General features: G+C 37.7%; 1 protein-coding gene across 2 annotated transcripts; it reads left to right on the top strand.

Moving 5' to 3' along the window:
* Positions 1-13: 13 nt before the first annotated feature.
* LOC5508503 (serine/threonine-protein phosphatase 4 regulatory subunit 4) lies at positions 14-14,956 on the top strand. 2 transcript variants are annotated; one of them, XM_032377262.2, is made up of 24 exons: positions 14-289; positions 384-457; positions 2,661-2,763; positions 3,152-3,299; positions 3,942-4,015; positions 4,091-4,197; positions 7,810-7,917; positions 8,789-8,910; positions 9,004-9,126; positions 9,376-9,488; positions 9,731-9,808; positions 9,875-9,994; positions 10,358-10,435; positions 10,514-10,585; positions 10,840-11,022; positions 11,256-11,361; positions 11,458-11,585; positions 11,892-12,053; positions 12,476-12,517; positions 12,796-12,873; positions 12,942-13,032; positions 13,448-13,519; positions 13,587-13,848; positions 14,407-14,956. In XM_032377262.2, the coding sequence occupies exons 1-24, from the start codon at positions 209-211 to the stop codon at positions 14,465-14,467; spliced, it is 2,586 nt and encodes an 861-aa protein (XP_032233153.2). In that variant the 5' UTR covers positions 14-208; the 3' UTR covers positions 14,468-14,956. The 2 variants fall into 2 exon arrangements, with proteins under 2 accessions (XP_032233153.2, XP_032233152.2); XM_032377261.2 differs by having other exon boundaries at positions 15-289; positions 14,404-14,956.
* The last annotated feature ends 665 nt before the right edge of the window (positions 14,957-15,621 follow it).

The raw sequence follows: 15,621 nt of genomic DNA, 5'->3' as shown, positions 1-15,621 counted from the left end.
TCGGTGCATTGTGGGTAATTTCCAGGGCGCGAGAGGAAAGTTTACCGAAGAAAGAGCGTCAATGGACTCGCTGTAGCGATGGATTAGACCACACTTTGTGTTGTTTTTGGCCGAATATGGGCGGCCATGTTTAACCCAAATACGATTTATAAAAGAATTGTAGCTCCCAAAATGAAATGGAGCTGGCAAAGCCCTATTAAGTTGTGACATGGATTGGGTCGGAGCAGGCCCTCTTGGAGATGAGGATGTTGAAGAACTGCGCTCTGAGCGCTCAATACGAGGACTCAAGGTTGGTTTTGTTTGCTAAATAGACGTGATAAGCATATTTATTTGTGATGGATGCGGTGTGAGGGCTCTATCTTACTTGTTTAATTTTTGGTTAGTCACCTGAAGAGATAGAAAGGCTCACAGTGGACGAAAATCTCGATACCGTAGAGCGAGCAGTTCTTCTTGTAAGGTGAGTGTGCCGATGCTTTCACTGAGTCCCAGGTAAAAACCAAACCGTTATTGACAAAATGAGCGATAATCTTCCAGGCCTGTCTTTATTTTCATTAATAAGCCAGTCATTTTGGGACCGAAACAATGCATTAATGTCTACATTACATTAAACTGCTGAACTTATTTTCACTACCACAATAATCTTGACAGGAATTTCAAAACGCCGTCCTCGACCCTTTTTTGGTTGGATAGCTAATTTATCTTTAGAACTGTGATTTGTTTTCACTGTTTTCCACTGTACACTGATATCTGTGCTGTATGGAGTAATAATAGTTAAACAGAAATCTTAATTATGGGTCAGTTATGTTTACAAGATATGTGGAAATAACGCTGTACTATAAGTACTGTTAGTACCTGGGCAACCGTAAACAATCAATGTGGATTGTTATTTTGCGGGATTTTCAGTCGAACAATTCAATGGATACAGCTGAAAATCAATCAGATCAAATTATTATTTCAAGGAGTTACCAACAACAAACGCTTTTAACATATAGCAGGATTTTTCTATCTTTTTGGTGTATTATTATGATTATCAGCGAAATTAGTTTTATTGTAGGCAACATTAGGATTTGAATGTACAATACGTTTTTCGCGATAATTGAAGTGTTTTTTCTGGTTTTGTTTGAAAATAAAATTATGATAAACTGCATCCTATGGGTTCTATTTTGTTGTTGTATGGTTATACGAAATCATTTTAGGAGCTATTAAAGTTTATTATATTGGCCACACATGTCATCAAAGCATTTTGACATGTGTGCTTTTCACATGTAATATTCCAATCTTCTGTACAATAATGCCTAGCTAGGGTAACAATATTTTGAAATATTTTAAACTCATTCTGTATCATTTATTTTTTTAGACCTGTATTTTTAGAGAAAATGGCTATTTCGGTTTCTATTTTCCTTACTTTTTACATCTTCTATGCATTACTTGTTAACTAATTTAGGCTTTTTTTATATCTCGTTATCTCAGTGGCTCTCTGTTTTTTTTTATAATTATCATTTTCAAATGATGATAATATAGTGGTTGAGATACTAGATACTAGATATGTATGCAAACAAATAGAGAGATGGTATTTGCTGATATATATTTTAAGACTAATTGCTAATTTGATTTAAAAAATAGAGCAAAAGTTAGAACTTTTTTATATCCAATTGAATTTTTGCCAGTGAGAGAAACTATGCTTATAGTGTGACAGGGAAGAACAATTAATGTTCTTTCAGAACATAAAGTTGGTAAAACTGTGAGCCCCCAAAATAATGATAATGATAACATATTACTGTATGTTTGGGATAACACTAGAAACCCCAGTGCAACTACTCTGTTTCATAGAGGCGAAGTAATATGATTATAATTTTAAATAGCGCTAAAAATAGGTATTACAGACATTTCAAGGGGCCTGCTTTTTCATTAGTGTCTAGCAGCAACTGAATGGAGCTCGATTGTGTTGAATTAATGCTTGTCTACATCACGCCTACCCGGACCATCTAGTTTTTCTGCAGCTTGTGTGTAGTCTTTCTAGTTATACCAAGTGATTGGTTAGCCTATTTGAATATATCATGTGATTGGTTGGAAAAACATTTTAAACATATTTGTGCTGTATAAAAGCTTACTGCAACCAGAAAAATACTCATGGCTTTGTTTGTCAACCCATATCAGGGCTTTAACAGGAATCGAAATACTGGAGCGGGGCACAGCTACGCCCCTGATGGCAATTTTCTTATAATTCAAGAAAAAATATTGGGGGGAGGTGTCCCTCCTGCCCTTAAAGGCTGAAAGGCCCTGCATAAAGATATTTCTTTTTATATCATTTTCATCTCAGAAATCCTGGGCATTTTATCTGTGATCTCAGTCAAGCATTTATTGATTATGTTATTTGTATGCTGTAGTTTCCTTTCTTTGATCCTACTTATATGTTACCAGTATTTTTTAAGGGGGTTGGGATTGCTGTATTTGTTGAATTTATTGTTTTTCATTCTATGTAATTTCTTTTAATTTTATGATTGTGGGTCTCATACTCTTTCTTATGACATGTACAGATTTTCATGACAAATGGTTTGGCAAGGGCCAAAAGAGGTTAACAATTTAATTATAAAACCTTTTATGTAGGATTTATTTTTAAAAAACAACTCTGCCTTAATATTTGTTTAATTGTTTGACAGCTCTGGTGTGGAAATTCAAAAACTTAGTGTGATCACTAACCTTCCAAAGCTTCTGGAGACAAACAGTGCAGATGTTAATCGAAGAGTTGTACCTTTACTAAGAGTGAGTAGTAAGAAGCAATCAATGTCTTCCTGATGGAACTTCCCTTTTTGCTTTGCAGTTATCCTTTTTAGGGCTGACTCATTTGATATGGAAATAAATTATGGGATTGAAATTAATTATGAACCAATGACTTGATCTTAGCTATTAGTCTATGACCGGGACATCCACGAAGATGTGCCCCTTTTTACAGAGCTTTAGTACTGCTCTCTTATTGTTTGATAAGTAGAAGGCTCACTCAGAATGCACCTCTTTGCACTGAAAAATTGTCTCAAAATGCTGTATAAATATCTTATTTTTATTTTTTATGAAGCCTGAAATTCTCACATCCATAATTTGTTAATGTTAGAAAACAAGGTCGTATAAGTTTTGCCTTCATTTATCTTTTCAGGAATATTTATATATAGCACCAGTGCATATCCAGCTATCAGCCAATAAATCCTTTGTGAAGATCCTCCAAAATACTTCACTCCCAACATATTTATTTGCATCATCATTCCTGCCCATTATTTTGCACAACATTGACAACAAAGACTCAGGTAAGATATTCTTGCTTGATGTGTATTTATGGATAGAACTCTTGTATACATTTTGTTGTCAAGTTTGGCAATCCAGGTGACAATACAACATTCAAGTGAAGACTAGTGTCTGTGACATTTAGTTGGCTTAAGATGAATTAAGATATTAGAGGTTACAGTAGCTCAAATTGCCAAGTAAAATACCTTTCTGATAACAATAAACTGAGGCATCAGGGGCATGTGTAGGCAGGAGGGGGCCATAAAGGCCCTTAGAAGACATTTTCTTAGGATTTTGAAAACTGTGCCATACATTAACTTTATCTTTGGCTGCTGGAAAGGGATCCCGAGTCCCTTGAGCCTTCCCCTGGCTATGCCCCTAGGCATAGATTCCATATTGTAAATAAAATATTTTATTTTGTGAAGAAAATATTTTAATGTGACAGTTACAAACCTAAAGAGCTCTTTAAAAAATCAAGAGCAGGCTTAGCCAATCACAATACAGATAATCATTTTGGAATGCGCACATTTGCCAGTATCTGCAATCATGTGGTATTATGACAGTTCTAAAAATAATAATGAATTTTTCATTTTTTATTGGGTACCCATTTAATTACGTGAAATAGACAATCGCTGGTATGCTCACTATTGTTCTCTCTGTTGTAGTTATAGGTAATGCCTGGCTAGACACACTACTCATCTCTATAGACTATCTGCCCAAGGATGTTATTAAACGAGAGGTGAGCAATACCACAGTTTTACTGTTTCTCTGATTCCTTTTATTATTAGTGTAAATTGATTGATTTGTTTTGCAGGTCTTGCCTGTTGCTATATCCAAGGGACAACTTTCACAGTCAGTCAGCTCTCGGCTTGCAAGCTGTAAACTACTTGGACATATTGCTCCAAAATTTGAGCCATTCTGGTATGTTTTGTTTTGTCATGTTTGTTAAAGGGTAACTGCAAGCTAAATACAACCAGGTCTTATACTTAGATGTAAAAACAAAAAATACGCTTAACCTAGGTGTTTTCGCGCGGTTATAATTCTTTTTTGAGAAATTCGATGTTACGCCGCCATCTTGGATGTTTTGCTCGTCAGCACATAAGCTGTCAGCGGTCGCTTTTGTGACGTACAGTATGAACAAGGTGGCGTTTGTTCCCGCCTTATGCAAATATTTTTCTCATCGCGGGCGCGCCTCTTCGAGTAACACTCGGACTACTCCCTGTAAACTTGCTGCGAGTTGTAATCACCGAGGTTTCAGCACATCAAACTACTCCGTAGGACGCAGTACATCAATTAGGGGAAAACTGTTTAAAACAAGATCGAAAAAGTGTGACAGAAGACCATGAAGTCAAACCCATTATGTGCAACTTCATGTACTCAAACGACTGTTCGATAAGCTTACAACATAGAACTCATCGTTTGATCCGCCACAACTACCTGGATCTAAGTACTTTTCCACGTACTAGAAAAACTGTAAGTGATATTTTGAAATATTTTGAAATACTGTTGTAAATAGAAGGCATTTAGCAAATTGGAAAAAAAATCGATAAAAGTAAGTGTTTACATTCAGCTTTTTTAGCGAGGGAAATAGTCAATGAAGTAGATTTTTTTAGATTATTTGTTGATTTTATTTATACTTACTTATTGTATGCTGGCTCTTACTGCCGAACAGGCCTTCTAATAAAATTATGTAGATGAACTGCTAAAAGTTGTGTATTTGATTGTATACTCTCGTCGCAGTGAGTCTTTGCATTAAAAGCTGTTGTAAAATGAGGGCCGTTCTTCGGGGATTGAACAGAGCAGGAGAACTGGTATAAAGAACCTGAAGGATAACATAATAAGTTATATGCTACCCAATAATAAGACAAAAAAATCTACCTGGGTATAGCAAGCATAATACAGTTTATATGTGGGCTATGTGTGCAGAATCAAAAACAACTCCTCTTTCCTTGAATGGTTCCAATCTCTTGAAAATATTTCATAGTCTCGGAGAGTGTTGATACAATGAAATAATCAGTCATCAATTGTTTCGGAATTAAAATTGCTGTCTGGTTTATTAGATGATTTGGCCAAAAAAACTCAAAGTACCAGATTCAATTTAATTCTTCAGTTCTGAAATACCAAACTCTACTAGAGACTATGATTAACATGCTTACTGGAATTAAAGCGCCAAATCATAAAAACAGGCTTATATTTACGGTAAAATTCTTGTAAAAAGCAACCCTTTTTTTCAGTGCATTTCAAGTAATCATGCAGTAGAGAGCGTGCATGGTATTGTGTTCACCATCTTGGTAAAATATAAACAACTATAACAAATTTGGAGTCGCCATAACAGCATCAAGACTTCCCTAGTAAGCCTCACTAGTCAGCTCCCGGGACAATTTTTCTTTGTCTAGAAGGGGTCTTAAAGGAAAATAGATAGAGGGGGTTTAGAATGATAGAAATAGGGGTTTTATTTCAAAATCTCTGTCTCTAGCTTTTGGCACTTGGTGACTTTAGCACCTAGTTAGCAAAGCTTTTATTGTGTTCACATAGTAGGTAGCACTAAGCAAATAAATGTTCATATAAAATAAGACAATACAACTCCTCTCTATTTCCGCCATTTATTGGTTCAACAAAAGAATGAATATAAGATTTCTGCTGAGCATTGAGCATTTTCAAGGGAATTGCAGCCCCAATCCAACAACCACCTCCCCCTCATTGACACACTCCAGGCTACAGGCAAGGGGTACACTATACAAAATCATATAAAAACTAGTTCAGCTATTGGCAATGTGTGGTGCCAACATGATTTTGTCCATAGAAAACTAAAAGGGTTGATCTTTTTGCCCAATCTATTAATGATTGATGTTGGTTGTGTTCAAGTAAAAGTCTAACACTGACCCATAACCCTAGGAGATCACTCCAAGCAATTTAGTGCTGTGTGAGATTCAGATATTTGCAATTTTATTGAAACAAGTCTGTTAGTATATTCCACATAGTCAAAATAATTGTAGATTCACATATATAGCACAGCTGCACAACCTTTTATTGTGGTACAGGTGTGAAGCATGAAGTTATTCTTTTTAGGTTCTTCATCAGTGCAATCCTTGCATTTAAACATTCTGGTAACATTTGATTGGACTTTTATCATGCAGAGGTGGGGAATGCAGTCATCAACCACATTTCAGAAAATGATAAGCAGCACAACACATTGTGATTGCCACCAAATGAACAAATAAAATGACTGTTTGTACAATAGTATTTTAAGTCACTAGCTTGATTTTTCATTTTTAGAGCATAACTCTAATGAAAAAAATATTTTGCTGCTATCTGAGCATTGGCATGTTCTTAGCATGTTCTTAAAATTTGGTGAAACCCCAGTCTGGACGTTCTTATAAAAAAGGTCTTATAAAAAAGGGAGTGTATTTATTATAACTTACAGTACTTTCATATTATGAAAGAGTCCAAATACCAGCAGACAGTCAAGAGGCTATATTGAAACACTACAGTAGGCATCCATGAGTTCAAATAATTGTGTAAAAAGTAGCCAATAAAATGATGGTTGTACTTTATTGACTGAAAACCATTACAGCATCACTGCAGTATAAATTTTAAATAATATATAATGTATAATAAAAAATAAATGATATATGAACTATGAAATATGAACGCCATTCGTATTATAAAATACAGATTAAAACCATAGCCAGTCAAAGCTATTACAGTAACATTACTAAAGATATTTCGCAAAATAAAGAAGAATGAAAACCCGAAGTGTCTAAATAAATTCTCATATTAGCCTAGCGTATGAAGGATGCAATTTCGGATGTCATGTAACACAATTGACTTCAAAGCAAAGTACTCGAAATGAAGAATATAAGACAAGGAAAATGATTTAAGTTTCAAGTACTTAAAAGCTTATTTTACCCATTTTAAGGCTTGCAATAACTTCATTAGCAGCACGACAAAGTTTTTACGCACATGTACACCGATTCCTCAGATCCATTGTCGTTTGGTTGTGATATGCCTGCTCTTGCGTAGTTTTGAGCTTGGATGATTCAACGTGAGGTTGTTTGATGCAACGTGGAATGAGACGAAAACAAATGGCTGCCACAAAGTTTCAGCGGTAATCTCAAAGAGCAACTTAGACCACGCCATCTTGTTCATACAGTACGTCACAAAAGCGACCGCTGACAGTTTATGCGCTGACGATCAAAACATCCAAGATGGCGGCGAAACATCGAATTTCTCAAAAACGAATAATAACCGCGCGAAAACACCTACAGCAAGCGTATTTTTTGTTTTTACATCTAAATATGAGTCTTGGTTGTATTTAGCTTGCGGTTCCCCTTTAACAGACCACTTTAGTACAGTATCTCAGCCACAGTTTCTTGTACTATAGGCAGGTTGAGAGAAATGTCACTGTTTCCTCCATTAACATGCTTTTACATATCCATAACTACATATATCTGTAAAAATAACTTACAGTAGCTTGTTTTTGCTGTTTTATTTTACCCACAGCCTGAGACTATTATGCATGTATTATTTCAGGATTAAAAAGGAAATCATGACTCTGGTTACTTCACTTTGCCAAGATGTTGATTATGAAGTCAGAGCCTGCATGTGTCAGGAGTTGGAATCAATTGCAAGAGCTCTGGGGTAAGTTACATTGAATCATGCAAACTATGAGCAAGTATGCAAAAGTTTCTAAGATCTAGTCTAACATCTGACATTTAGGTGAATATGAAAGTGTTGCTTTCCATCTGTGAAAGTCATAAGATTCTAATTTCAGTCACAATGTAAACATCATCACTTAGGGGAAGTTTATTTATTATCCAGAGGAAGAGGGGGCGTGAGGATACTGTCGGGGGCCTCGAAAAATTTCCCAATTCTAAAGGGGGGCATCGAAAGGTTTTTGAATTTAAAAAAGGGGGGTCACTGATTCCTTTGGGTGTTGTCTCTAGGCACGTTTTAATGCTATAAGCGCTCATTCTCTATCATCAAAATCCTCACTCATATCTGATTCTCCTGTTTTCCTTGCTCTCTTTCTTTTCTCATGCTGTGCTTTTCTTGCAAGGAAAAGATCGAAAAGCCTTTTTTGCTTCTTTTACATCATCTATAGCATCAACCATTATCAAGTTGCAACCTGGAGTTAGTCGCATCTTTGAGAAATTGAGTGCCTTCACTTTTTATAAATTGATGTTTTCATCCAATGCCTTCCTCTCCACTTTTTGTCTAGCTTGCAGCTAATCTCTTGCTCACGTTCCTTAGACATTGTCATTGCCGCTCCTTCCTTTGTTCCTTCTTTCTTCGGTTTTTGGGGGAGGGGAGCACCGAAAATATGGGGAAGTGTGAGGGGGGGCATGAAAAAATTGAAAAAGGCCTGCAGGGTTTATGTTGTACTTGAAACTAGTTGAGGACGTAGATTTAGAAGGACTCCCTTCTGTTTAAAATGCCATTACAGGAGGCCATACCTTTCTAGGTATAAAGCTTATAAGCGCTTAAGTAATTTGTCTTCTTTTTTTTTTAGAACTGAGACAACCAAAACTTCTGTCATTCCTGAGCTTGTAGAGCTGACGAATGATGAGGAGACTAGTGTTCGACTTTCTGGTATGGAGACGATTACCAACCTGCTCAACCTTCTTGATGATGGTATGCAAGAGTGATAAAGGCAATTGGTGATGGTATCATGAAAATATAAAAAATGTCAAATCTTCTTTACTAAAGAACTTGTTTATTTTTTAGATACTTGCACAAGTACTATAATACCATTGGTAAAAAGGTTCTGTGAAAATGCACCAAAATCTTCAAAGGAGTCTCTCATAATGGTAGCCAAGCTACTTGGAAAATTGTGTCATGGACTTTCAGGTACTATTTACTGTAGCATGTAGCACAAGCTTTTTTTAGTTACTGACCAGGAAATATAAATATTTAGAAATAATAGCTTGGCTTTACTTTGAAGATATGGTCTTGTACAGTAATGTATACACCTATTTCAAATAAGGTTGCATTTGTTTATTTGTTTGATACCCATGAAGCACTGCCAGTTACAACACAACCTTATTTGAAATACCACTTTAAGATCTAACTTTCATTTCGAACTGTGTTATCATGCAGTGAACTTTGATGAAGTCCAGAAAAAATGGTTCCTTGACTATTATCGAAGAATTAGCAAATGTGGAAGTCCAAATAAGAATAACAGAGTTGGAAGCCTGTCACTGGCATTACAGGTAACCCCAGTGCGATGCAATCGATGCATTATAGCGTTTGACTTAGGGATGCAAATAAAAATCAGGGCTGTTATCATGCTAATAGTACTTGCTTAACTCAGGTTGTTTGCCATAAAATACTGCTAAATTGTTATTTGTTGTATTAGTGTTCGTTCCAATAAATGTCTAATGCAAAATATGCTCTGAACCTTGTACTAAGAGTAGAGAGTACTAATATTTTCTGTTGTTATTTTGAAATACAGAGTTCAAGTTTGTCCGGAGCAACCATTCATGATGATGATGACGCAGAGTGCCGTAGATGCTGTGCTTTCAATTTACCTGTAAGTAACATTTTAAAATGCTGATGGGAAAAAGACAGGTTTGATTATAAACTTTTTCCACTTCAGGCCATGGTGCTATTTGCTGGCCCAAAGAATTTTAGTGCAGAGCTGTACCCGACTTTCAATGCCCTGGGAGGTGACCCTCATGCGTTGGTGCGCAGGACAATAGCATGTGGAATACATGAGGTACAGTATTATCTTATGCTATAAGTGATTGTATTTTCATTTATTACTAGTCATAAATATAGCCTGCATTTCATGTCACCAAACGTGTGTTACTCTTATCACAAACTCTTTTTAGTCAATCAGAGCTTGTGTTTTACTAGTATTGTTGTATAAGAGGCTGTATCAGAAGATATTGTCGGGATGTCTGCACCCTTGTGCCACATTGGACAAAATTTTGCTAACAACAATGTGGTGATGTTGCGCTATTCCCACAAGGCTTACCTGGGAGGAGTCATAAAAAATAATAGAAAAACACTGATTGTAGATCCAGTATCTTTTTTGGTTTAATTTTCTTATTCTTCTTTTGTTTTGCTTATTTGGCAGGTCGCTAAGTTATTAGGCTCAAATGCTGGATTAATACAACAAGATTTAGGGTTATTATTAAAAGATGAATCTATTGAGGTGAGGTTTTTGTTTGTTCAATCTCAATAAATTGTTTATTATTTATACCAGACAGTCATTATTTGTTGCTACCCTTAGGTTCTTCAAGGCCTTATTCATAATTTACCAGAGAGCTTGGAGTGTCTAGCTACATGCGGGCTTACATCCAAGGTAAGTAACAATCATAATGTAAAACCAGCTTTTGTTGTTTGTTTAGGCAGATACAATGTCTTAAGCCTGTCTTTTCTTAATTGAAACCATTAAAACAAAGTCATTCCATCAGAAATAATAAAGAATTGAGCCCAACTGTAAGAAGGAAATAATCTTTTGGATCCAATATCTTAATCGTTGTCTCCATGGCCCCAGAAATAGTCCATATCAATGAAAAATAGAGAATAAAGGATATGATTTATTCTTTCCTGCAGTTGAATAATTTGTCAGACGTCATCCCTTCACTGGTGGCGTGTGAGCTGGCGATTGCATCTTCCAGTAACTGGCGTTTGCATGTGGAACTACTTGAAAAGTTTGCATGCTTCCCAAATTGCTTGAGTTCAGATCAGATCTACTACAAGTTTGTGCCCCTTTTATTCAGGCTGCTCTCTTCAAATGTAAGTAAAGTTTATGTTGTTCAAGGAGTTTTAATTAAATACCGTAAGGAGGCGAGGGAAGATAATTTCTCGTGTAGCCCCTTACTCGCAAAAAAACCCAAGAAGATTTACGATTAAGCGGCTACACTGTAGGGTAAACATTTTTTTTTCAAATAGTAAATACATAACGAAGAGGAAGACCACCCTTATATTCCTCTTTCTCAGTTTCTCTATTTGTTTGTTCTTGTTAATAGCGAGTTTTACCTGTAAAGCTGGCAGCAGCACGCACATTGTGCGTTTTTATCCGGTACAACAGACGGTATGAGCAGCGCCAGGAATTGTGCTGCAGACTGATACAAGGTGGGTAGCCAGACGAGTCAATTAACACAAGACAGAGGAGGCTTACTATATATTCGTCAGTGTCTTAATATATCTATTTTCCATTTATTTGCGCAGAATGTGGTCGTGGCAAAAGTTATCGAGCACGACTCCTATTCATTGACATTTGCAAGTTTATAATGGAATTATTCTCAAGAAGTTTCTTCAAGGAGAATTTCTTCGAGTTTTTATTGGAGCTAGCATCGGTAGGAACGTGTACATGTTTCTAATTAAGGTGTTTCAGCTAATCGCTCGTTCTATGGCTGTGCATTCATAACACTTATTTTATTGTTGTGGATGGTGACCACTTGTTCTGATGTGTATTTTGAATTATTTTCTATTGTTGTGGATGTTGATCACTTGTTCTGATGTGAGTTTTGCTCACTTATCTATTGTTATGGATGTTGATCACTTGTTCTGATGTGTATTTTGATTCAATATTTTATTGTTGTAGAAGTTGATCAATTGTTTGATGAGAATTTTGCTCAATTATTTCATTGTTTGTGTTGCAGGATAAAGTACTTAATGTGCGGCTCAAGTTTTGCTCAGTTCTGCCGACGCTCAAGTCCGTGCTGAAGCTCTCGGATCGTGTGCTCTTGCAACAGCTGGAGCAGTGTGTGCGCCGCCTGCTCAGCTCAGAGCAAGAGCCTGACGTGTGTGCTGCAGTTCGCGATGTATGTAGTAAACATTCGGTTCGCATATGATTACAGTGCAGCTGGGTTCGCATATGATTACAGTGCAGCTGGGTTCGCATATGATTACAGTGCAGCTGGGTTCACATATGATTACAGTGCGGCTGGGTTCTCATATGATTACAGTGCAGCCGGGTTCGCATATGACTACAGTGCAGCTGGGTTCGCATATGATTACAGTGCAGCTGGGTTCGCATATGATTACAGTGCGGCTGGGTTCGCATATGATTACAGTGTAGCTGGGTTCACATATGATTACAGTGCGGCTGGGTTCGCATATGATTCGGTGCAGCTGGGTTCGCATATGATTCGGTGCAGCTGGGTTCGCTGGGGCCTATTTGAACTACTTTAACGGATAGCTTTGGATTTTTTTGATGGCTTATATCCTCTGAACTTATTTGCAGGCGGTGATGAAGTTAGATAAAATCGAGATCGTCATGGATACGGTAAGATTAAGAGTTACATATAGCAAAACCATTTTAAATACATTCACGAAAAAAAAATTAAACGTTACACTATTGAAAACATATTTCAATTTTGTTACCTGAATTGGTAAGCCGGACTTACTTATTCGGGCTTTTTTTTTTAGCTCAATCAGAAACGTTCTAGCTGCGTAGGAATTTTGATAGTATAGATAGATATAGCCTTACCATTTGAAATCCCTTTAAGTAGCATATCCTTGAAACGAAAGGCTCGAATTAAAGTAAGTCATGTCGCTTTCCAGATGTCACGCCGGACGATGTTCGAAGATGATGTGAACGACCAGAAGAAAGAGGAGGAGGAAAGGCTGTTAATAGCAATGGTATGGCACCGCAACTGTTTTCCCATGTTCCACATTTCCCTCCCCACTCATTTGAGCGTGATTTGTAGGAGGAAAAGGAGCGCGAAGAGTTGGGCGGAGGCCGCCAGCAATCAGACGCCAGGAAGAAGTCGAGAGGGGATGACAAACTGGTGAAGAAAGGTACAACTGGTAACCTTATAAGAACCCTGTGCCGAAAGTCCTGAAATGTTAAACAACCTGATAATAATAGAGAGAGAAAATAGTTGTGTACGTTGTGCAGTGGTGCCAATTCATGAGATCCGAACAGCGACGTTTGGTGTATGAAAGAAAACTGGAATTGGACATTCCTTCCGTTTTACCGTTGTCTTACTCTTCCTTTAGCTTAAACTAAGAAGACATAGTTATTATATTGCATTATGTGATCTTTCACCTCATACAATGCTACCTGTCTACGTTAAACTTCTTGCAGAACGTGCCCAATAGGAATGATGTGATCCTTAATTCCTCTGGGTTCTATCACACTACACGCAATTTTTAGTGTTGGGTAACACGATATCTTGGGGATTTATCTTACATAACTTTCCTTGTCTTTTAGGCTCACTCAAGTCTAAAACGGGTAAAGAGCAAGTGAAGAGAACAACTTCAGGCTCCCACCCTTCCTTAGCAGGTAAAACGCAGTTGCATTTTGTGCCAGCTATTCCAAGCGATCTTGACCTTGACCTTGGGTCTTTTAGGGGGGGCCTCGTCATCCAAACAATCTCAGAAGTCTTCCGTCACCTCGAAAAGCAGTAGCTCACCCAAGAGCTCTCCATCGTCAAGTCTACAGCGACTCCCTAACATCTCTTCGGCTTTGCCTTCTGTGCCTTCGACGTCTAGCTCTAGTAGTATAGGAGGCACGGTGCGGAAAAACTCTCCAAGTGCGAGCAGTCTTGCCGCACGAGTATCCATCGCCAACGCCGCCAAGAGCAACTCTAAAAACACGAAGCCAGACAGATCGTAAGTAGGCGGAAGAGGCAACACTGACAACAACTGCAACACTAACAACAACATCAGCAATTGCGACAACAGCAATTATAATAACGACAGCAACAACAATACTGTAGCGACAACAACAATACTTTAAAACACGAGGCCATAGTTTGTAGTTCGTAATTATGCCGAAGAGGCACCACTTATAACAACTAGAACAGCAACAACAGTAGCGACAACAACAACAATACAAACGACGACAACAACAGTTACTGCAACAGTTATAACGAAAACAGCAAAAATATAAGCCACAACAGCAACATGGCGATAACATGACATCAGTAATTCAACCGGATCTCAAAACTGTGTAATCGATAACAATGGGAACTGCAATCACGGCGGTAAAAATAATGATCTCAATCTACATGACCGCGGCAGCAACAATAATAACAACAACAACAAAGGTAGCAATAATGATGGCTATAACCATTATGATGACATTAATCGTCAATCATCACCACAACAACGATGATGAAGGACCTAAAACAATCCTGAACTTAGTGGTTTTTTTTCTTTCCACAGCAGTGAACGAAGCACTGGATCAAAGAATAAACGTCTGACAGCTGGGTCCTACATGAAATCTTGATATTGACACAGACTGTAGACTCGGCATAGAGGAAGAGAAGATGAGCGACCTCGACTCAAGGGCTCCCCGCCGCGCCCAAACTGCACGTTTTGTGCTTCAGGGCCCACAAATATGAATGAGTGGCGCACGTGCTGCAGTTATGAGGTTCATCCTCGCTACAAATCTAGGGTTATTCATACCAAAGTATGACATAAAGGATCGTGGCGTCCTTTATTTAGTTTGTATATATTGTTACAGAATTTATGGCCATTTGACGGGTTTGAGCGAAGACCTAAGGTCCACACCTTCACGCGAAATGTATTTATTTTGTCACCCTCCGTTCCCTGTGATACACATATAGGGTCATACCGTTTTCCTGGACTTCAGTGCGTTTGAATATTTGTTGCTAGACTGTGGCACGACCAAAGTCGGGCGACTTTTAATGGCCTGAGAATATGTGCATATATTAGCCAGACAAATAAGAGGTTTAATAAAAAGCAATATAACATGTATTGTATATATTTACTACTCCCACTTCATTACTTGCTCTGAAAGAGTGAAACCAGTGCTTCTGCAAGGGAAAGAGGAGCAGAGTTTGTTATGTTAACATCTAAGCCACATAATCTCTAAGTTTTATCTTTACTCTAATTTTGGTGAGTTAACTTCCCTGTTAACTTAAAAAACAAACAAACAAAAAAACTCGGCCAAATTTCGTTGCGTGCTCTGAGCATTACCCTTGGCGCGCGAACAGCTACCTACCTGCTAGCCGAAGCACGTTTTTCGCAACGTGACATGGCCAAGTTTTCTAGTAAACACGGAGAACGCGTCGGAAAATACAAGAACGAAACAATAAAACAAAACAAAAAGAAGATTATTGAGACAAAAACAACTGCGTGCTTGCTGCGTTCTAACTAGAAGGAACTAGTCAGCCGAGTTGCGACCTTGTGGTATACTGTATACAAACTAACAGCATAAAACGTGATGTTCGAAAACAGATTGAAAGACTTTACGAATGTGTCATCGGCAATGGAAACTATGGAATTGATTTGGGAATTCAAAAGCCTCACGTGAAAATGTGACATGTCTGATAGATTTACAACCGTTCTCCACCAAACTAGGCACGAGAACGGAAGCGGTTGAACTATTAACTCACCTTTTCCTTTTCGCTATTACTG

The sequence above is a fragment of the Nematostella vectensis genome, chromosome 2, assembly GCF_932526225.1.
Source record: "Nematostella vectensis chromosome 2, jaNemVect1.1, whole genome shotgun sequence".
Classification (NCBI taxonomy): domain Eukaryota; kingdom Metazoa; phylum Cnidaria; class Anthozoa; order Actiniaria; family Edwardsiidae; genus Nematostella; species Nematostella vectensis.
This window is presented reverse-complemented; position numbering and strand designations above follow the sequence as displayed.